We start from the raw sequence: 22,412 nt of genomic DNA on the forward strand, positions 1-22,412 counted from the left end.
AGGCCTCATATATCTGAGCTGGCTGTGCTGGCTGTGGGCTCTATAAATAACACTTTTCTAGTGGGAATTGACCCAAACCCCGCTTTAAACAAGTGGAGAAATCCATCCAGGCTGGGATTTATGAGCTCTGTCACTGTCCCCTGAGCCTGTGTTGGTTAATGAAGCTTTGTCAGTGTCAGAGGTAAGCAAAGGGCTCCTGAGCCTTGATGGATTGTGCTTGGCTTGGGCAAAGGAGGGAAGTGCAGCTCATTCCTGAGACTGAGAGCTGTGCTAGACAAAATTCCTGGGAAAATTGTAGGTGTTTATGGCACGGTGAGAGGTTAAGGAACAGAAAAAACAGGGGGGTTTTGCCCCTTGCTTGGTACTGTCATGGTAAGAAAAATACAAAGTAGTGAATGTCAGATGCAACGGATGGTGTTAATTTGGAATCAGTTCTCCAGCAATGGGATGGAAAAGGATACAATGAGCCATGTGGGGTTGGCTGGTGAAATGTGAGAAGATCCAAGGAGTTGCTGGTGCTCGGGGCAGCTGTTTGTTCTGTGCCTGACTCCCAAACCAAAGCAGTTGGGTTCTGAGCACAGATCCCTCCACCAGGCTGGGTAAATCCAACTGGGAGCTGTTCTTGTGGCACTGCAGGATCCTTTTAAACTGGTTGAGAGTTGATATTTTTTTTGTTCCAGAGCATCATTTCAGCCTTGCAGGGCTCCAAATGAAAGGACAACTATCTCAGTGACACCAGCGAGCTGTGCCTGGCGGACAGAGCTGCCTTTTAAGTGTCTGCAGCATTTGGGAGCTGGGAGCGCTCTCAGATCATGCTCTGCTTGTTTTATTGATGATTAATGAGAGCATTCGTGTTCATGTGCGCTGGAAAAAAGCTGACATCTCACTGTAATTGCGTTTTTCTTCAATAAATACAGGGAAAATCTAACAGAGTCACTGAGGGGAGAAATTCCTGCCCCAGCCCAGCCTGAGGAAATGCCAGGAGAAAGCGAGCTGGCTCCTCAGGTGTGGCTTTTATCCACAGCCACTGGAAACAGGGAAAGGTCTGCAGGAATGAGAAGGGATGAGATGAGTGAGAGAGGCTGAGGCAGCAGCACCTGGGTACAGCCCGAGGGGATCAGCCAGGGCTGGGAGGAGGAGGAAGGGGATGCTGGAGGGGCTGCACAGCACAGGGGTGGCACTGAAAAGCCAGGGCACCTCAGAAGCCTGGCACACAGCGAGGGGACAAACACAGCCCTGCCAGCCCCAGTGTCCTGCAGCCACCTCAGCCCTGCTGCCCAAGGCTCTGCCAGCTCTGCAAAGTCCCAAAGGTTCCCTTGGGATGTGGTCCAGGATTTGGAGGAGATCTTAAACCCCTTCAGGATGAGAGATGATTTCTAAAATTAAGGCATTTCTAGGAATGAAAAGATATTTTCTTTCCCCATAGATGCTTTTTCCACCATTTACTGTGTCTTTACAGAAAATAATTCTGCCTCCTGTGCTGAGATCTGAGATGGGATTTCCCTGTAGGGAAATTCCCTCTCTTGCATTTGTTCTTCTGTTTGTGGTGTCCATTCCATGGGGCAGCCCTGGGGAGGACATCTGTGAGTGACCCCAGCCCGTGGCTGTTCCCAGCTTCCCTGAGAGTTTAAGTTCCAAACATGCACCCATCTGCATTCCTGAAGGTGTTCCCCCTGCGACAGGTGGGCTGCAACACTCCCACATTCTCCATGACCCTGAGGGACTTGGAAATGTTGGTTAATATCACTTTTCCTGTGGACATTTTTCAGCTGGAGCACCCAGCCCCTTTCCCTGGTGTTCCCTCCTTTCCTGTGCACCTGGACCAGCTGGACAAGGCACATGAAACTGGATTCAAAGTCACTTGGAGGTCACTGGGCTCTTCTGTTGGCCCCAGCTGGATGAGTTGAATCCTTCATGAATTCACCTTTCAAATGACTCCAGGCTGGCTTTGCCCTGTTAGCTGGGAGCAGTGGGAGAGGACTGCTCATTCCAGACTTTTCCAAAGGGTAGATCTCCCTTGGAGCCGTTGTTTTCTCAGCACACAGTGACTGGATCACAGAATGGTGATCATGTGGAAGGTTCAAAGGGACTATGAGGAGTTGGACCTGGCTGATCTTTTTAGATCCATTCCAACTCAGAATATTCTGTAATGACAGGGTCATCTGGTGCCATCTCCCTGCTCCTGCAGGGCCATCCCAGAGTACAGAAGGCACAGGATTGTGTCCAGGTGGTTCTGGAGTATCCCCAGAGAGGAGACTGCACAGCCTCTCTGGGCTCTGCTCAGGGCTGGGCATTGCCCAGGGCAGAAATTCTGTCTCCTGTGCAGGGGAAATTCCTGAGATCAGTCCCTGCCCCTTCCTCTGGTGCCACTGCTGGGCCTGGAGCTGAGCCTGGGCCTGCTCTGACCCTCCCTGCACACAGGGACAGACAGGGACATTAAAGAGACACCCAGGGACATCCAAGAGACACCCAGGGACACCCAGGGCTGAGGGCCCCTCTCAGCATCTCCTCAGCCCCAGCTCCCTCAGCCTTTCCTGGGCAGGGAGCTGCTCCAGGCCCTTCTTCAGCTCCAGGAGCTCCTGTCCCTGCTGTGCTGAGGATCCAGAGCTGGACCAGCACCCCAAATGTGCCTCCCAGGGCTGGGCAGAGGGGCAGGATCCCCTCCCTCACACCTGCCTTGAAAGGATCATTATCCTGGGATGGAGCAGGGGTGCCAGGCTGGTGTCATTTACCCTGCACACTGCAAGGAGAGTGGCTCATTTGATGGGAAATTTTTCCTAATAGGTGCCTTTAAATGACAGGCAGGAAAAGCTCACCGAGCTATGGGGTGGTGTAATTTAATGCTGGGTTAAATGATACAATCCAGTGCATTTTCATTAGATGTTCTGAGACACTTCTCCAGAATTTATGCTTTAAAGGCTGCTGGATTGCCAGCTGCAATAACTGTTTTGATTGCAGCCTGAGCTGATGGTGGGCATCCTACCAGAAAAATAATGGGCTGGGCTTTAATTATGGCACCTGCACTCCCAAAGGGGCGCCTGCGTCACCGCGAGCGGGACGCTTGTGCTGCATCCAGAGGGATGGGATAATGTGCAACAGATGGAGCTGAGGGGGTTTGGAACAGGGCTGGGGGGTCCTGATGGGTGTTGAGCTCTGGGGGAGAAAGCAGCGTTCAGGTGTGGATTGAAGCTGCTGAGCAGAGCAGTCAGGGGGGCTCTGGCTGGGGCTCAGCTCCTTTCAGAGGTGCATGGGGCAGTTTTCCATCGGTGCTGTCATGCTGGAAGGATCCACTGAGGGGCTGGAGAGTGTCCAGGGAAAGGGAGGGAGCTGGGAAAGGAGCTGAGCCTGGAGAAAAGGAGGCTCAGGGGGGCCCTTGTGGCTCTGCACAAGTCCCTGACAGGAGGGGACAGCCAGGGGGTTTGGGCTCTGCTCCCAGGGAACAGGAACAGGAGGAGAGGGAATGGCCTCAGGCTGCACCAGGAGAGATTTGAATTGGATATTATGGAAAATTTCTCCGTGGAAAGGGTGGTCAGACATTGGAAGGGGCTGCCCAGAAAGGTTTGGAGTCCCAGTCCCTGGAGGCAGGCACAGGGGAGGTCTGGATGTGGCACTTGGGGACAAAGTGAGGATTTGGCACAGGTTGGACTCGATGGTCCTGGAAGGCTTTTCCAACCTCCCTGATTCTGGGGTTCTGCCCCATCTGATTCAGGCTGAGCCTCGTGGCAGGAGGGTGTTCTCACCTGTGGAAGGTGTTCTCACTGCCATCAGCTCTCCCAGAAGAGATTTTTCCGTCCTGCTGCAAACTGGGAGCCAAAGCAGGAAGATTTGCAGCATCCGTGGCACACCTGAAGCAGAGCACGAGGGATGCAAACAGAGCAGAGGATTTCTGTGTTGATTTGTTTGGATATATTGATTTTTTGCAAGGGCAAGCTTATCAAGTGGCATTTCTGGCACTGGTTTCGTTTGGTTCCTCACGGCGGGAGCAAAATTAAGCCAATGAAAAACACATTGCAAATCTCACACAATCAGTGCTGGCTCCAAGCACGTTAAGGGGATAATCACTCAATAATCCATTTGGCTAGAGGTACAGAAGGAATGGAATATGATTATTCCTGCTGTTATTACTGCCCTCAACTCCATAAAAACAAGGAATGGAGTTTGCTGCTTTTTTGCTTTGTTAGTGTGTATTTTGTGATTGCTGCCCTAAAGATCAGCCATGTCAGAATTGCTGTTTGGTGGGGAATGATTCCATGTTCTGTCTGCCATTCCCATGGTTTAAATTTCTCTGGGATGCAGATTTAGGGAGGAAGGCAGGAGAATAGTTACCAAGCAGGGATTCCTGCCAATCCAGCTGTCTTGGAGCTTTGGAACAGCAGAGCTGAGGTTTTGAACATGGACATGGTAAATGATTGTTCCTTCAAGGGGATGCTGCCTGGGCTCTCACTTGGAAAAGGCAAGGACATCAGAGAGGATAAAAAATTCAGTTGTGTGCATTGGCTGGAGGCTTGAGAGGAGAAGTGGGTTTTATTGTGATTTCAGTGAGAACCAGGAGCAGTTCCAGCTCATTCCCAGTGCAGGATTTCCCTGCAGGAGCAGCCAGGGAGGGCTGTGGGGCAGAGGTGCTGCGCAGATAATTTCATGATTGAAGCAGCATTTTCTGCTTCCTCCTGACTGAGTTTGGTTTCAGCAGCGGCAGTGAAGCCACGTTTGATGTTGTGTGGGCAGAGGGGCTCTTCGGTGTGCAGGGCAGCAGGGCTTGGTGCAGGGTCTGGAACAGAGTTTGGAACAGGGTTTGGTGCAGGGGAGCAGGTTTGGAGCAGGTTTGGAGCAGGTTTGGAGCAGGGTTTGGAGCAGGTTTGGAGCAGGTTTGGAGCAGGGTTTGGTGAAGTGAAACAGGGTTTGGAGCAGGGTTTGGAGCAGGGTTTGGAGCAGGGTTTGGAGCAGGTTTGGAGCAGGGTTTGGTGCAGGGTTTGGAGCAGGTTTGGAGCAGGGTTTGGAGTAGGTTTGGTGCAGGGTTTGGAGCAGGTTTGGAGTAGGTTTGGAGCAGGTTTGGAGCAGGTTTGGTGCAGGGTTTGGAGCAGGTTTGGAGCAGGTTTGGAGCGGGTTTGGAGCAGGTTTGGAGCAGGTTTGGAGCAGGGTTTGGAGCAGGGTTTGGAGCAGGGTTTGGAGCAGGTTTGGAGCGGGTTTGGAGCAGGTTTGGTGCAGGGTTTGGAGCAGGTTTGGAGCAGGTTTGGAGCAGGTTTGGTGCAGGGTTTGGTGCAGGGGAGCAGGTTTGGAGCAGGTTTGGAGCAGGGTTTGGTGAAGTGAAACAGAGTTTGGTGCAGGGTTTGGAGCAGGTTTGGAGCAGGGTTTGGAGCAGGTTTGGAGCAGGGTTTGGAGCAGGGTTTGGAGCAGGGTTTGGAGCGGGTTTGGAGCAGGGTTTGGAGTAGGTTTGGAGCAGGATTTGGAGCAGGTTGGGAGCAGGGTTTGGTGCAGGGTTTGGAGCAGGTTTGGAGCAGGGTTTGCAGCAGGTTTGGTGCAGGGTTTGGAGCAGGGTTTGGAGCAGGGTTTGGAGCAGGGTTTGGAGCAGGTTTGGAGCAGGTTTGGAGCAGGGTTTGGAGCAGGGTTTGGAGCAGGGTTTGGAGCAGGATTTGGAGCAGGATTTGGAGCAGGGTTTGGAGCAGGGTTTGGAGCAGGTTTGGAGCAGGTTTGGAGCAGGTTTGGAGCAGGGTTTGGAGCAGGGTTTGGAGCAGGTTTGGAGCAGGTTTGGAGCAGGTTTGGTGCAGGGTTTGGAGCAGGGTTTGGAGCAGGTTTGGTGCAGGGTTTGGAGCAGGTTTGGAGCAGGGTTTGGAGCAGGTTTGGAGCAGGGTTTGGTGCAGGGTTTGGAGCAGGTTTGGAGCAGGTTTGGAGCAGGGTTTGGAGCAGGGTTTGGAGCAGGGTTTGGAGCAGGTTTGGAGCAGGTTTGGAGCAGGTTTGGAGCAGGGTTTGGAGCAGGTTTGGAGCAGGTTTGGAGCAGGGTTTGGTGAAGTGAAACAGGGTTTGGTGCAGGGTTTGGAGCAGGGTTTGGAGCAGGGTTTGGAGCAGGTTTGGTGCAGGGTTTGGTGCAGGGTTTGGAGCGGGTTTGGAGCAGGTTTGGAGCAGGTTTGGTGCAGGTTTGGAGCAGGGTTTGGAGCAGGGTTTGGTGCAGGGTTTGGAGCAGGTTTGGAGCAGGGTTTGGAGCAGGTTTGGAGCAGGTTTGGAGCAGGTTTGGTGCAGGGTTTGGAGCAGGTTTGGAGCAGGTTTGGAGCGGGTTTGGAGCAGGTTTGGAGCAGGTTTGGAGCAGGGTTTGGAGCAGGGTTTGGAGCAGGGTTTGGAGTAGGTTTGGAGCAGGTTTGGAGCAGGTTTGGAGTAGGTTTGGAGCAGGATTTGGAGCAGGTTGGGAGCAGGGTTTGGTGCAGGGTTTGGAGCAGGTTTGGAGCAGGGTTTGGAGCAGGGTTTGGAGCAGGTTTGGAGCAGGTTTGGAGCAGGGTTTGGAGCAGGGTTTGGAGAAGGGTTTGGTGCAGGGTTTGGAGCAGGTTTGGAGCAGGGTTTGGAGCAGGTTTGGAGCAGGATTTGGAGCAGGTTTGGAGCAGGTTTGGAGCAGGGTTTGGAGCAGGGTTTGGAGCAGGGTTTGGAGCAGGGTTTGGAGCAGGTTTGGAGCAGGGTTTGGAGCAGAGTTTGGAGCAGGGTTGGAGCAGGGTTTGGTGCAGGGTTTGGAGCAGGGTTTGGATCAGGGTTTGGAGCAGGTTTGGAGCAGGTTTGGAGCAGGGTTTGGAGCAGGGTTTGGAGCAGGGTTTGGAGCAGGTTTGGAGCAGGTTTGGAGCAGGTTTGGAGCAGGGTTTGGAGCAGGTTTGGAGCAGGTTTGGAGCAGGGTTTGGTGAAGTGAAACAGGGTTTGGTGCAGGGTTTGGAGCAGGGTTTGGAGCAGGGTTTGGAGCAGGTTTGGTGCAGGGTTTGGTGCAGGGTTTGGAGCGGGTTTGGAGCAGGTTTGGAGCAGGTTTGGTGCAGGTTTGGAGCAGGGTTTGGAGCAGGGTTTGGTGCAGGGTTTGGAGCAGGTTTGGAGCAGGGTTTGGAGCAGGTTTGGAGCAGGTTTGGAGCAGGTTTGGTGCAGGGTTTGGAGCAGGTTTGGAGCAGGTTTGGAGCGGGTTTGGAGCAGGTTTGGAGCAGGTTTGGAGCAGGTTTGGAGCAGGTTTGGTGCAGGGTTTGGTGCAGGGGAGCAGGTTTGGAGCAGGTTTGGAGCAGGGTTTGGTGAAGTGAAACAGAGTTTGGTGCAGGGTTTGGAGCAGGTTTGGAGCAGGGTTTGGAGCAGGTTTGGAGCAGGATTTGGAGCAGGGTTTGGAGCAGGGTTTGGAGCAGGGTTTGGAGCGGGTTTGGAGCAGGGTTTGGAGTAGGTTTGGAGCAGGATTTGGAGCAGGTTGGGAGCAGGGTTTGGAGCAGGTTTGGAGCAGGGTTTGGAGCAGGGTTTGGAGCAGGGTTTGGAGCAGGGTTTGGAGCAGGTTTGGAGCAGGTTTGGAGCAGGGTTTGGAGCAGGTTTGGAGCAGGTTTGGAGCAGGGTTTGGTGAAGTGAAACAGGGTTTGGTGCAGGGTTTGGAGCAGGGTTTGGAGCAGGGTTTGGAGCAGGTTTGGTGCAGGGTTTGGTGCAGGGTTTGGAGCAGGTTTGGAGCAGGTTTGGAGCAGGTTTGGAGCAGGTTTGGTGCAGGGTTTGGGGCAGGTTTGGAGCAGGTTTGGTGCAGGTTTGGAGCAGGGTTTGGAGCAGGGTTTGGTGCAGGGTTTGGAGCAGGTTTGGAGCAGGGTTTGGAGCAGGTTTGGAGCAGGTTTGGAGCAGGTTTGGTGCAGGGTTTGGAGCAGGTTTGGAGCAGGTTTGGAGCGGGTTTGGAGCAGGTTTGGAGCAGGTTTGGAGCAGGGTTTGGAGCAGGTTTGGAGTAGGTTTGGAGCAGGTTTGGAGCAGGTTTGGTGAAGGGTTTGGAGCAGGTTTGGAGCAGGGTTTGGAGCAGGTTTGGAGCAGGGTTTGGAGCAGGTTTGGAGCAGGTTTGGAGCAGGGTTTGGAGCAGGGTTTGGAGCAGGGTTTGGAGCAGGTTTGGAGCAGGTTTGGAGCAGGTTTGGAGCAGGTTTGCTGCAGGGTTTGGAGCAGGTTTGGAGCAGGTTTGGAGCAGGTTTGGTGCAGGGTTTGGAGCAGGGTTTGGTGCAGGGTTTGGAGCAGGGTTTGGAGCAGGGTTTGGAGCAGGTTTGGAGTAGGTTTGGAGCAGGGTTTGGAGCAGGGTTTGGTGCAGGGTTTGGAGCAGGATTTGGAGTAGTTTTGGAGCAGGGTTTGGAGCAGGGTTTGGAGCAGGTTTGGTGCAGGGTTTGGAGCAGGTTTGGAGCAGGTTTGGAGCAGGTTTGGAGCAGGTTTGGATCAGGGTTTGGGGCAGGTTTGGAGCAGGTTTGGAGCAGGGTTTGGAGCAGGGTTTGGAGCGGGTTTGGAGCAGGGTTTGGAGCAGGTTTGGAGCAGGGTTTGGAGCAGGTTTGGTGCAGGGTTTGGAGCAGGGTTTGGTGCAGGGTTTGGAGCAGGGTTTGGAGCAGGTTTGGAGCAGGGTTTGGAGCAGGTTTGGTGCAGGGTTTGGAGCAGGGTTTGGATCGGGTTTGGAGCAGGGTTTGGAGCAGGGTTTGGAGCAGGTTTGGAGCAGGTTTGGAGCAGGTTTGGATCAGGGTTTGGGGCAGGTTTCTAGCAGGTTTGGAGCAGGGTTTGGAGCAGGTTTGGAGCAGGATTTGGAGCAGGTTTGGGGCAGGTTTGGTGCAGGGTTTGGAGCAGGGTTTGGAGCAGGGTTTGGATCGGGTTTGGAGCAGGGTTTGGAGCAGGTTTGGAGCAGGATTTGGAGCAGGGTTTGGAGCAGGTTTGGAGCAGGGTTTGGAGCAGGATTTGGAGCAGGGTTTGGAGCAGGGTTTGGAGCAGGGTTTGGAGCAGGGTTTGGAGCAGGATCTGGTGCCCTTTGGTGCTGCCAGGCAGCCCCTTCTGCTCTGCTGGCTCTGGACATGCTGGGGACACGCGAGGGAACCTCTGAGGATCAGAGCTGGTTGGGTTTATCAGTTTCTAGAGGTTCCCTTGGAAACCGTCTCTCCAGTCAGTGTGGGCTCTGTGGAAAGCCTGAGAACAAACTGGGTGACAATTTCATGGCCTCGTGCACAGGCACTTAGCTTTTAAAGCCCTGTTAGTAGAAAATACCAGTTGTGTTGGAATAAATGCTGCAGGGCAGTGTTATTTCAGGTAACACTTAATTCCTGTGACTCCTCAGGACAGCAGCTCTTCCTTACAGGTAAAGGACATGTTCGTGTTGCCCTGGATTAAAAGCAACATCTGCAAAGTGGGATCCTCTTAGCACAGGGACTGTGAGCAGAATCCACGATGCAAAAAGCTCAGTTCAGAGAGAGCAGATCCACTCTGGGTAATGAAAAGCCCAGGCTGCATTAACAAATTCCTGGGTGGTGCTATGGGGTGATCAGGGAAAGATAAATCACCAGCTTCTGCTTTTATTAAAGCTGCTCCAAGCATTTCCTGTATTTATTTTATTTTTTTCTTTAGTGCATGGATGTTTCATCAGGCCACTCTTAATTAAACGGACAAATTAATTAATAAAAACAATGATGCTTTTACTCAGCATAGTAAAAACTGAATCCCTCTGGATCCTGGAAGCTTTGATTGTTAATAAACAGGAACAATTGTCCTTCCAGCTTCTCCAGACAACGGATTTGATTCTGAGGGCTGGTCAGTGCTGCTGCGCTGACATTAAAACTTCAATCATGGGCTGGCAACTCTGTGAGCTCTGCCAGTAACTGGAAATTTTGCTTCAATAAAGTTCTCAGGCAGAGCCTGTCAACTCTCATCAGTCAGAGCTCAAATGTGTGTGAAATAATATTTAAGTTTGCTAAATGAGAGCCAGAGAGAGGAGGAGGGAGGTTCCCTCGCTGTCTCTGGGGGCTGGTGATGGCTTAAAGGAGGAATTGCTTGGGCTGTGTTCAGAGGAATTTAAATGGTGCCCCCCAAATCTGGTTCTGTTCTGTGGGTGCTTTTTCATTCCATGTGAAGAGAGGAAATACCCTGAATGAAATCATATTTACAGGTATTTCTTAAAGGGTCAGAGGGCTTTGTATCACAGGTGATCCTTTGCCCCTCTGGCACAAAGTCTGGCAGCTCTACACAAGATAAACTTTGGAGTGTGTTGTGAGAAGCTTTAAATTCTATTTTTTCCTGTTTATCTTGTCCTACTCCTGCCCTTGTGGACTCTTTTGAGGACTCCTTTGAGCACTCTTGATCCCAAATGAGACCAAATTCCCTCAGTTCCTGCTGCTCCCGTGGTTTGTTAGTCTGGGTTTGGGGCAGCTCAGGGATTGCTCCTCGATTCCTGGCCTCGGTGCTGGCAGGCAGAAGTCCATTGTGGGATTGCTTTGAACTGGAAATCTGTCCAGGAATCCCCTTGGCCAAACGTAAGGAGAAGGTTTGGAAGTTACAAAACTGTAATTCTGGGGAATAAGCTGGTCTGGGGATGGCTCAGCAGCAGGGGTTTGTGTTTGGGATTAATGAAAACCATTAATAAACATGCTTTTATAATAAAATCAGTTGTCATTTAGCTGTGAGTCCATAAGGGAAAGCAGATGGGAGGACGAGACACAAGGGCTGGGAGTTCCTGGATTTGTCCAATTTTATTTTGTTCCCTTCACTCTGATTTGTGTCCATGTCCTGAGAATTCCTGCAGTGCAGCTCCCACACTCTGTCATGCAGCAATTCCATGGCTGTGGGCTTGGATTGTTACCTCAGGGAGGAGGTGAGAACCATCCCAGCCTTTGCTGTGGTGCATTTTGGATCTGTCCCCACATTAAACCCCCATCCTTGGCCTTGTGCTGAGCTGGGTGAGGGTGGGGAGGATTCCTAGAAATTTCCAGCCTTATCCACCACCAGACTGCAGAGCAGACACTCTGGAGGCACCACACTGAAGGTTTTCAGTCGTTGCTAACATCCATTTTCACCTGCTTTTGTGTTCAGTCTAGTGCAGTTTGTAGAATGCTTCAGTCAGATTTTTACTCCAAGGTTCTCAAAACACTTTAAGCATTGCTGAACAATGCCCTGGGCTCACTCATCACCCCAAAATCTCTGTCCCATGGCATGGATGAGGTGGGTTCTGCTCCAGCATCCCAAGGCTGGGTTTGTGGAGTGCCCCAGGAGAGGTGTTGGTGACCAAGGTGTGAAGCAGGACAGGAGCAGTGAAGAACGACAGGAGTGGAGAAAACCTGTGAAAACAGTGCAAAATTCCAGGAGCAGTTCCTGTGGCCAGGCAGGAGGTGGGAAAAGCCCAGGATTTGTTGCTCTCAGGCAGTCCCAGGTGTCCTGCAGCTCTGAGAGCCTTCTCCTGGAGCAGGATAGGATCTGCCCCACTCCTGGCTTTCTGCAGGGCAGTGGTGAGTGTGACCTTGTGTGGGTTTTTCAGGGCAGCAGTGGTGAGTGTGACCTTGCTATGGATTTTTCCTGTGAGTGTGACCTTGTGTGGGTTTTTCCTGGTGAGTGTGACCTTGTGTGGGTTTTTCCTGGTGAGTGTGACCTTGTGTGGGTTTTTCCTGGTGAGTGTGACCTTGCTGTGGGTTTTTCCTGGTGAGTGTGACCTTGCTGTGGGTTTTTCCTGGTGAGTGTGACCTTGCTGTGGGTTTTTCCTGGTGAGTGTGACCTTGCTGTGGGTTTTTTCCAGGCTGACAGGATTCCAGCTGCCTGCTCCCATCGTCAGTACCGGCCTCGTGCTGTCCCTGTGGCTCGTCAGTGACTACGCCGTGAGTGCCCAAGGCTTCCAGGCCAGCTATGAGGGTGAGTCCAGGAGGAGCTGGAATTACACCTGAATTCAGCTTGGGAGGTGGGAAACTGAGCTGCAGAGTCTGTACCAGGATCTAGGCATCTCTGCCTCGTTGTTGTGTAATTAAATATATATTTTTTTCAGCATTTAAATTGCTGCTTCCTTCCAGAATGTTTTTTTTTTCGTTAAAAGTGTACTCTGGATGAATTCCCTGGAATGTCTGGGAGGGTGGGTAATGTGAGGTTGACAGTGGGGTTTCCAGGAGCAGTGTGTCCAGGAGATTTGAATTACTGCACTTTTCTTACATTCTCTTCACCCATTTGTTATTTTGCTTTTTCCTTACTCCTGCCTCCCCAAGTCCTGAATTCAGCCCTGGGTTTGCTGCCATAAACGATGCCCTGTGGGGGTGAAGGGCTGTGTGTGAAGGCTGCAAACCCTCAAATACTCTGGGGCAGTGGAACCCTCAGATATCTGGAAAAAGCTGTTTCCTAGTGGAAGTCAGGTCATGATGTTCCATGCTGCTGCTGGGGGAATGACAAATTAACCATGTTAAAATGCAGCTTACACGGCTGTTGATTACTGAACCTAAAATGCTGTTCAGCTCCCCATCATTTGTTATTTTTTTTACTTTTTATTTTTTTTGCTGGAGTCCTTAAAATTATCATTAAGGCTGAGAACTTGTTGGTAATGAGTCCAACCAGCCAATTACCCCGGACATTCAGCCAGGGAAATGCCTTCATTGAGGTGATGGTGGAGCCTCGCAGCATTTCATGCTCTTACCAATTAAATTCTGCTCAAATCCCCTCTAATTTCGGGAGAAATTCTCTAATTCTCTGCTGTGCCTCACAGCACTGCGAGGGTTTTGTGGGTGCTGAAGCGATCAGAGCTCACAGTGGGGACACAGCTTTGTCCCAGGATTGTCCCACTGGTTCCCAGAAGGTCAGAGAGCAGCTCTGGCTGTTCCCAGGGCTTGGGGTCACTGGGGAGGCTGTGGGGGCTGGCAGGACAGGTGAGGGTGTTGGGACAGGTGAGGGTGTTGGGACAGGTGAGGATGTCGGGACAGGTGAGGATGTTGGGACAGGTGAGGATGTCGGGACAGGTGAGGATGTTGGGACAGGTGAGGATGGTGGGACAGGTGAGGATGTCAGGACAGGTGAGGATGTCAGGGCAGGTGAGGACGATGGGACAGGTGAGGATGGTGGGACAGGTGAGGATGTTGGGACAGGTGAGGATGTTGGGACAGGTGGAGGTTTTGGGACAGGTGAGGATGTTGGGACAGGTGAGGATGTTGGGACAGGTGAGGATGGTGGGACAGGTGAGGATGTTGGGACAGGTGAGGATGTCGGGACAGGTGAGGATGGTGGGACAGGTGAGGATGGTGGGACAGGTGAGGATGTTGGGACAGGTGAGGATGGTGGGACAGGTGAGGATGTTGGGACAGGTGAGGATGTCGGGACAGGTGAGGATGGTGGGACAGGTGAGGATGATGGGACAGGTGAGGATGGTGGGACAGGTGAGGATGGTGAGACAGGTGGAAGTTTTGGGACAGGTGAGGATGGTGGGACAGGTGAAGCTTTTGGGACAGGTGAGGATGTCAGGACAGGTGAGGATGTTGGGACAGGTGAGGATGATGGGACAGGTGAGGATGGTGGGACAGGTGAGGATGTCGGGACAGGTGAGGATGGTGGGACAGGTGAGGATGATGGGACAGGTGAGGATGTTGGGACAGGTGAGGATGTCAGGACAGGTGAGGATGTCAGGACAGGTGAGGATGGTGGGACAGGTGAGGATGTCGGGACAGGTGAGCTCAGCCTGTTGGGAGGAAAGGCAAATCCATTTGCAAAACTGCTTTTTCCACCCCAAAATTTTCGCAATTTGTTTCAGATTTGCCCATTTGCAACCCCTCTGCTGGAACATCTGTCGGTCTCTGTGTGAGACCACGTCACTCCCAAATCCTGGGACAGAGGACACGCAGCTGCTTTTGCACTTTCTTGACATTTCCAGTTCATTTTTTGGCATTTACACACGGCTCCTTGTACACTTTGTAATGTTTTTTTATTACCTTGATGCCGCAGGAAATCTTGTACAAAGGCTCGAGCCAGGGCTGCCCTTTAGTCACACACATCTGAAATGATCTGGAGTTTATTTGACTGGTGATTAGGAGGCTTTCAAGGCTGTAACCGAGGGGGAAAATAAATGTATTTAAAATTTAACCTGAGCCAGAGTGACAGAGAGCGTTGGCATAAATCAGGGCTTTATTTTGAGGGTGGGAGAGGGGTTTATTGCTGCAAGTGCCACCCTGAGCCTGCCCCAAAGCAAATTATTCGAGTTTTGGGTGTTAACTAAGGCTAAAGGAGGTGATAAATGCAGTTTGGATGCACGCTGGAATGCTGCTTCAGTTCTTGGGAATGTGTGACTCAGGGAAGAGCCCGGTGACACGATAATTCCCGTTTGAAGGCAGAGCAGTGCATGAGTCCCGCAGTAAATGGCTCTGGTGTGATCTGCCATCAAAGCCTGCTCATTATTCTCCTCCTCCCTCGGAGCGATCGGTGGGAAATGCACCAAAAGAAACAGAATTTTAAAATTGGGAACAAACGCTCTCAGGAACTTATTTTTTTTGTTTTAAATAAAGGACAGGAAGAAAGTGGGGTTGGAGGCATGAAAGAGGCACAGAAACAGTTGCAGTGATGTCTGCTCTGCCCCAGCTGCTGGGGATGCATCAGCTGAGGCTGCTGTCAGCAGAGAACATCTTCTGATAAACGGGAGGGCAGGATCAGATCCCTCGGCAGGGATGGCTGGGAGAGGACACAGCCACGTCCTGCCATTCCTGGGATGTGTCCTGGGCATTCCCGGGGTGTGTCCTGCCATTCCCGGGGTGTCCTGCCATTCCCAGGGTGTCCTGCCATTCCCAGGGTGTGTCCTGCCATTCCTGGGATGTGTCCTGCCATTCCCGGGGTGTGTCCTGGGCATTCCCGGGGTGTGTCCTGCCATTCCCGGGATGTCCTGGCATTCCTGGGATGTGTCCTGTCATTCCCAGGGTGTGTCCTGCCATTCCCAGGGTGTGTCCTGCCATTCCCAGGGTGTGTCCTGGCATTCCCGGGATGTCCTGTCATTCCCAGGGTGTGTCCTGCCATTCCCAGGGTGTGTCCTGCCATTCCTGGGATGTGTCCTGCCATTCCCAGGGTGTGTCCTGCCATTCCCAGGGTGTGTCCTGTCATTCCCAGGGTGTGTCCTGCCATTCCCAGGGTGTGTCCTGCCATTCCTGGGATGTGTCCTGCCATTCCCGGGGTGTGTCCTGGGCATTCCCGGGGTGTGTCCTGCCATTCCCGGGATGTCCTGGCATTCCTGGGATGTGTCTTGTCATTCCCAGGGTGTGTCCTGGCATTCCCGGGATGTCCTGCCATTCCCAGGGTGTGTCCTGGCATTCCCGGGATGTCCTGCCATTCCCAGGGTGTGTCCTGCCATTCCCAGGGTGTGTCCTGTCATTCCCAGGGTGTGTCCTGCCATTCCCGGGATGTCCTGCCATTCCCAGGGTGTGTCCTGGGCATTCCCAGGGTGTGTCCTGCCATTCCCAGGGTGTGTCCTGCCATTCCCAGGGGTGTGTCCTGCCATTCCCAGGGTGTGTCCTGGGCATTCCCAGGGTGTGTCCTGCCATTCCCAGGGTGTGTCCTGGGCATTCCCGGGGTGTGTCCTGCCATTCCCAGGGTGTGTCCTGGGCATTCCCAGGGTGTGTCCTGCCATTCCCAGGGGTGTGTCCTGCCATTCCCAGGGTGTGTCCTGGGCATTCCCAGGGTGTGTCCTGCCATTCCCAGGGTGTGTCCTGGGCATTCCCAGGGTGTGTCCTGCCATTCCCAGGGTGTGTCCTGGGCATTCCCACTATCGCAGCACGAATAGCTCAGCTGGAGCGCTGGGCAGGGCTGGAGATCTGTGAAAAGCCATTGTCCCTGTGAGAATCCCGGTGTGAACCTGATTTTCTTGGAGCCTGAGGGAATTGCAAGCTGTCAGTGGCAGATCTGTTCCCAAGAGAAAGTTTCTTGGGAGATCTTGCACTGAAAAAGAACATTTGTAAATCATCTTGCTTTCTCAAAGCAGTTCTGCAGAACTGTAAATAGCGAGTTTTTCTCTTGTCCCACCGATGAGACAAGAGGTGGTGGTGTTCCCTTACCCAGTCATAGTGGGAGACCCTATAAAAGCTGAAAAGTTCAGAGAATAAAGACCCCTTTTCCTGACAACTCGTGGTGTGTGCTGTGAAGCCACACTAACACATCGTGTCCAACAGCGACATCCCCGCTCGGAAAAACCCTCCAGGATCATCCAAGCTGAGCCACCCCCACCTTGTCCCCAGCCCAGAGCACTCAGTGCTACATCCAGCCCTTCCCTGGACACCTCCGGAGCTGGGGACACCAAACCTCCCTGGGCAGCTCCAATGCCACCTTTTCCATGGGGAAATTCCTCCTGATACCCACCCTGAGCCTCCCCTGGCCCAGCCTGAGGCCGTTCCCTCTCCTCCTGCCCCTATTCCCTGGGAGCAGAGCCCGACCCCCCAGCTGTCCCCTCCTGGCAGGAATTGTAGGGACAGCGTGGAGCTCCTGCAGGAGCAGAAGGGCAGAACAAGCTCCAGGATTTGCTCCTGAGATTCCCTGGAAGAGCTCCAGGAAGAGCAATCAGGAGTTGTTGTGTGGCTAGAAAATCTGGGAATGACCCACCCTGGCTGTCTCCTCCTGCCAGGACAGTAGGGACAATGTGGAGCTCCTGGAGAAGCAAAAGGAGCTTCTGGAAGAGCAGAAGGAGGTCCTGACACTGCAGAGATGCTGCTCCAGCTGCTGGTGCCAGAGGTTCAGTGGGATTTGAGGAATAACAGCTCCAGCGCTGCTGTTTTTCCTTCTCCACCCTGTGGTTTTGGGACTTCTCTCTGTTCCTGTGCTGGAGGATCTTCCTTAATCCTCTTTCCCTCACTGTGTGACTTCCTCACCTCTCTCCATTTCCCCAGCAGCTCATTCCTGTCTACTCTCACTGCCTGGCTCTCCCTGCTCCCCATCTCCCTCTGTCTGCTGGGATTTCCCTCCAGATCCCAAATCCCAGCGCAGAGCTGGGAAAAGGCAGGGATTTGGTGCTCACAGCTCTGCAGGGTGGGAAAAGACAAAGGCTGGTGCTGCCAGGGCTGCAGAGCTGCGAGGTGAAGGCCCCAGGGGTTCGGTGTCTCTCCCCAGATGTGGCACAGCTGGTTCTGCCCCACCTCACCCTGCAGAGATCGCAGTTTCCAAGTGACCCAAAAAGCTCAGGATATTCCTTGTGGTGGGAATTCTTGTTCCTGGGGGCACACAGAGCTGCTTGAAGATCTGGGAATGGACCCCCCCAAAATCCCCTCTGGGGAGAGGAGAGGAGAGGAGAGGAGAGGAGAGGAGAGGAGAGGAGAGGAGAGGAGAGGAGAGGAGAGGAGAGGAGAGGAGAGGAGAGGAGAGGAGAGGAGAGGAGAGGAGAGGAGAGGAGAGGAGAGGAGAGGAGAGGAGAGGAGAGGAGAGGAGAGGAGAGGAGAGGAGAGGAGAGGAGAGGAGAGGAGAGGAGAGGAGAGGAGAGGAGAGGGATTTAGATCAGCACAAATCACTGGGTTTAGTGGCAGGTGTGGCAAAAGAGCCCAGGGCAACCATGGTGGGACCACTGGGAGTGAAAATTTGTCAGCTTTTTCTTGGGGAATTAGGAGAACAGAGAGGATTTCATTTTCATTTCAATAAAATGCTTTGATCTCAAGGTAATTTTTTTACTTACGAGCTTCTAGGAAACACCAGCAGTTCAGGGAGCTCCATTTCAGCACGTCTCGTTTAGAAAATATTTAAATTAAATGCTTTCGTGCTTTTAGCATCTCTAAATTTGTTTTCTTTCCCCATTTACTGTCCCTTGAATTCAACATGATTTCCTAATTAGCCCTGCTCACCCTCAGACTGGTGGATTTTTCCTTCTTTTCTCACTAAATGATTTTTCTCCCAGCCCCAACCCAGCTGTGGAGTCCTGAATTTCTTTTCAGCTGCAGAATTTTGGAGCCAGTTATAAATAATCTCAGTTAAATTTGACTGGGACGTGAATCTTGACAGCCTCATCTGGTGAAAAAATTTCCTAAAAATGTAGAAATGTCTGTATTTTGCTTGCCTTGGAAGATGTGTGAGGCTGGACTGCAAAGGGAATTAATTCCTCTCCTTGCTGCCTCACACCTGAGGAATTCACTCAGAGCTGACTTAAAATAAATCAGGCAAGCCTGGGACATTGAGAGGAAAAGTGATACAAATTCCAAAGAAATTCTAAAGCAGGGGATGCAAAGCAGGTGCTTTATTTGTTCACTAATGAAGGGATAAAAGAAGATTAAATTATTAAAGTAAATTCAATTACTATGAAATCACCACCTCTGGATGCTGTGTTAGACCAGAGGGTAACAAATAAAAAGGGATTTAAGGATATATTTATACAATCACAGAACTGTTTGGGTTAGAAAAGACTTCCCAAATCTAACCTTGGAGCAACCCCCACCTTGTCAAGCAGAGCATGGGGTTGTATTTTCATTTATATCCTTGTCAGGGCACAATTTATAAATCTATTTGTAGAAGAGGGATATAAATATATCTATAAAAAAGGGAAATATTTACATATATATATTTATATGTAATATAGAGGAAAAAATACATTTTAAAGGGATACAAAGGGATGGAGATAAAAACAAATATGAAAAAATTAATAAAGAGTATTTTAAATATAAATAGATACAAAATACACCTATATTTAAGAAAAATATAAAAGTAGAGGGATGCAATAATGTTGGATGCTATTTTTTTAGGAATACTCAACTATGGAACTTAGAATTTTAATTTCAGGGTGGGGTTTTTTTGGTCTGGATTTTTTCTCCCCCAAAAGCCAAGTTCAGTGGGAATTCCTGGAGGGACCCAGGGCCCTTTTTTATAGAGATACGAGGGGATATAAAAACAGCAAGTGACTATTTTAAATATCTATAAACATAAATACACAAATATTGAAGTAAAATATAAAAGAAGAGGGATGCAATAACCTTGAATGCTTTTTTTTAAGGAACCTTCTTCTTTGTAACTTAGAATTTTAATTTTAGGGTGGGGTTTTTGTTGGTGGTCTGGTTTTTTCCTCCCCAAAAGCCAAGTTCAGTGGGAATTCCTGGAGGGAGCCAAGGCCCTGAGGAATCCCTGAGGAATTCCCATCCTGGAATTCCTTCCCAAGACTCTCTGCAAACACTCAGGGCCGATGGAAAAGGAACAATTAGAGCTGCAGTGCCACTGAAATCCCAAGGGAAGCAGCCCAGAGGAGCTGGAGCTGTTTGGAGATAAATATTCAGCTCTTGCTCAGGCACAGGCAGCTCATTCTTCACAGGCTCTTTGTGGAGTTGTGCAAACAGATGGAGAAAATGCAATTAAATGCTGCTTCCCGTCCCTCTCGGAGCGTTCCTGGCTCTGGGATTTGTTGGGATGCTGCTGCACTTCTCCTTTTCCCCAGCTGGTGTTTGGCTTTGTGGCCCCTGGTGCTCTGCTGATGGATCACTTTGAGTTCTTGTTGGCTTTGGATGCTCAATAATCGAGATTTTTCTCTAAAAGCTGCCCAAATGGGCTTCTGGGTTTGATAGACTGACACTGTCTGTGGAGGAGGAAAATCCAAGCCAAACAAAGCCAAACCAAACTAAAAACCACAAACACAAATAAACTGAAGTCCCACAGACCCAAATAAACAAAAAACCACAAAACCAAACAAATTAAAAACACACAAAAGACACTAAAGACCCACAAAACAAACCAGCCAAAAAATCTACAAAAACAAAACAAATAACCTACAAACCAAACAAATTAAAAACCACAAACTCAAACTAAAGAGACACAAACCAAAAACCCCACAAACCCAAATAAACTAAAAACCACAAACTCAAATAAATTAAAAACCACAAACTCAAATAAACTAAAAACCAGAAACCCAAATAAACCAAAAACCACAAACCAAACAAATGAAAAAGACACAAAACCAACCAAATTAAAATCCATGAAATCCCCACAAACCCAAACAAAAATGGAAACTGAAGAACACACAAAGCCAAACAAATAAAACCCTCACAAAAGCAAACATTCTGCTGTGGATATTGAGGGCATGTTCCAAATTTCCAGGTATTAATAAAGTGCTAAATGCAGAATGAGCTGGGAATGCTGATGGAGGCTTCCCATTTGGAATCCTGGAATAGTTTGGGTTGGAAGAGACCTCAAAATTCATCTCATTCCACCTCCCTGTCATGGGCAGGGCACTTCCCACCATCCCAGCTTGCTCCAGCCTGGCCTTGGACATTCCCAGGGATCCAGGGGCAGCCTCAGCTTCTCTGGGAATTCCATCCCAGCCTCTCCCCACCCTTCCAGGAAGGAATTTCATCCCAATATCTGACTAGAACCGTCCCTCCTTTTATCAGCCTTCAACAATTTTATTGCTCCCAAGTTCCTCCTGAGTTTCAGGGGCTGTCTGGGCTGGGGCAGTGTCAGGTGGAGCTGTCTGACATCCTGTGGTGTTTGGAAAGTGAGGAAATGATCCCTGAATATCCACACCGGATCTTCCCTGTCCCTATTCCTGAGCACAGAGCTTTGCTCAGTTAAGAAAATAAAGTTTGTAGCCTTTGTGTAGCCTATCAGCTTGTGGTGATAAAGCCACGAAGAGCAGCAGGTCATAAAATCCTGGATTTTGGGAGGGGCTGGCACAGAGTCTTTAATTTGCTTTTTTTCTGCAATGTATCAGTCCCTGGATTCCATGGAAAACCAGGAGAGCAGGGCAGGACTATCAATACTATTGAGTGGCAGGGTTGTTTTACACAGGGCAGTGTCTGCAAGAGATGGATAATTAGATTTCAAGCATAGCCCTGCATTGATTCTGTCCCAATTAAGTGTTTTCCACCTCAAGTAAAAAAATTTGGCTGGCAACAGGTTTGCCTTGAACAGGTTTTTCATGGGGAATTTTTTCCATGTCCCTGCGTGCAACCTGCAGCTCCTGGTCCATTTCCATGTGCCATGGATGGGAAATGAGGGATTTGGCACAAATGTTCCCTGTCAGTGACGTGTGTGGAGTGCTGGATGGGAATCTGGAGGGAGAAGTAGCACCTGGTTGGTCAAAATCCATCACCTGCGCTTTTTATCCCAAATTAACCCAAACCCCTGCCAGTGCTTCGGGTCTGTGCCAGCACTGGGACAACTAGTGTTGGTCTGGCAGTGAATAAATACCTTGTTTTGGGTCAAAAATACCCCAAAACGCCTCCTTCAGCATTTAGACAGGAGTTGTTGTTTCCTGGACAACTTCCAGAGCACAGAAACCAACCTGAGACATCCAAAGCTGCCTTTTAAATCCTGATTTGCTGTTTATTTCCACTTTGCTCTGGAACAAAAAGGATGGGACAGAGCTGGAATTGTTCTCCTGATCACAAGCACATTTCAGCCAGTGCCATTCCAGCCTTGGAAGGGGAGGGAATGGCAAATTGGGAATGGCAGGGGTGATGCAGTTATTTTTGCCAGCCTTGGCAGGAGCTCTGCAAGTGCTGCTCCATCATGTCCAATAAATTTTGGGATGTAAAATCCAGCAGGCGAGCCAGGTGTCTGCCCCGTGCAGTGTTGATGAGCTTGGGGCTGCAGCAGGTGCTCAGGCACTCATAAAGAAAAATCCTTGATTAGAGGGTGAAGAAATAAATGGAAATTTAGCTGTGCTGGCTGCTGGATTTCCCTGGGAATTTAGGAGTCTTGTTCATGAACCTACACCTCCGTAGGTGGGAAAAGGGACAGAAAGCAGGAATAGGGCTGTTCCCTGAGCTTGGTTCTGGATCCAAGAGCTTTCCATGAGTTCCCAAGGTCCAATATCCATGGGATTCCTGCAGGAGCTGCAGCTGAGTGAGGGGAAACACCTTAAAAGCTCCGTTTTCATGGATTTTCCTGCCTGTGCCTCTCCTGTGGGATGGGGTGAGCCTGTGACCCTCAGCTGGTGTAAACCAGGTGATTCCAAAGGATCCTCTTGATAGAGTCCCTTCCTCCCAGAGATTTCCTCAGGGTGGGAAGCTCAGCTGGAGCGTGTGGATTTTGGGGAGGATCCAGTGGATTTCCTGAGGTGCAGGACTGGCCATTGGGTGGCTGAGCTGGTGCTGCAGCTCCTCGGGGCACTTCTCGCTCCCAGGAGCTTGTGGAGTTGGTACTGGAGTGCTGAATGGGATTTTTGGAGCTGTAGAATCCTGGAGTCCCTGCCCTGGCAGTGATCAGGAATCACTGGAGTGGTCAGTGGGATTTTTGGAGCTGTAGAATCCTGGAGTCCCTGCCCTGGCAGTGATCAGGAATCACTGGAGTGGTCAGTGGGATTTTTGGAGCTGTAGAATCCTGGAGTCCCTGCCCTGGCTGTGATCAGGAATCACTGGAGTGGTGAGTGGGATTTTTGGAGCTGTAGAATCCTGGAGTCCCTGCCCTGGCTGTGATCAGGAATCACTGGTGTGCTGAGTGGGATTTTTGGAGCTGTAGAATCCCGGAGTCCTGGCAGTGATCAGGAATCACTGGAGTGCTGAGTGGGATTTTTGGAGCTGTTGAATCCTGGAGTCCTG

The 22,412-nt window shown here is 50.9% G+C and overlaps 1 protein-coding gene across 4 annotated transcripts in view; it reads left to right on the plus strand.

The window, feature by feature from the left end:
* Positions 1 to 22,412, plus strand: part of CSMD2 (CUB and Sushi multiple domains 2) — a 274,223-nt gene that overhangs the window by 34,314 nt on the left and 217,497 nt on the right. For all 4 annotated transcript variants that reach the window (XM_086863203.1, XM_086863206.1, XM_086863204.1 and 1 more), the window contains one exon: positions 11,708 to 11,820. In XM_086863203.1, coding sequence (XP_086719329.1) covers positions 11,708 to 11,820 — 113 coding nt within the window. The remainder of the gene's footprint in view (positions 1 to 11,707; positions 11,821 to 22,412) is intronic.

The sequence above is a fragment of the Cyanistes caeruleus genome, chromosome 26 (genome assembly GCF_971803275.1).
Source record: "Cyanistes caeruleus chromosome 26, bCyaCae1.hap1.1, whole genome shotgun sequence".
NCBI classification, from domain to species: Eukaryota; Metazoa; Chordata; class Aves; order Passeriformes; family Paridae; genus Cyanistes; species Cyanistes caeruleus.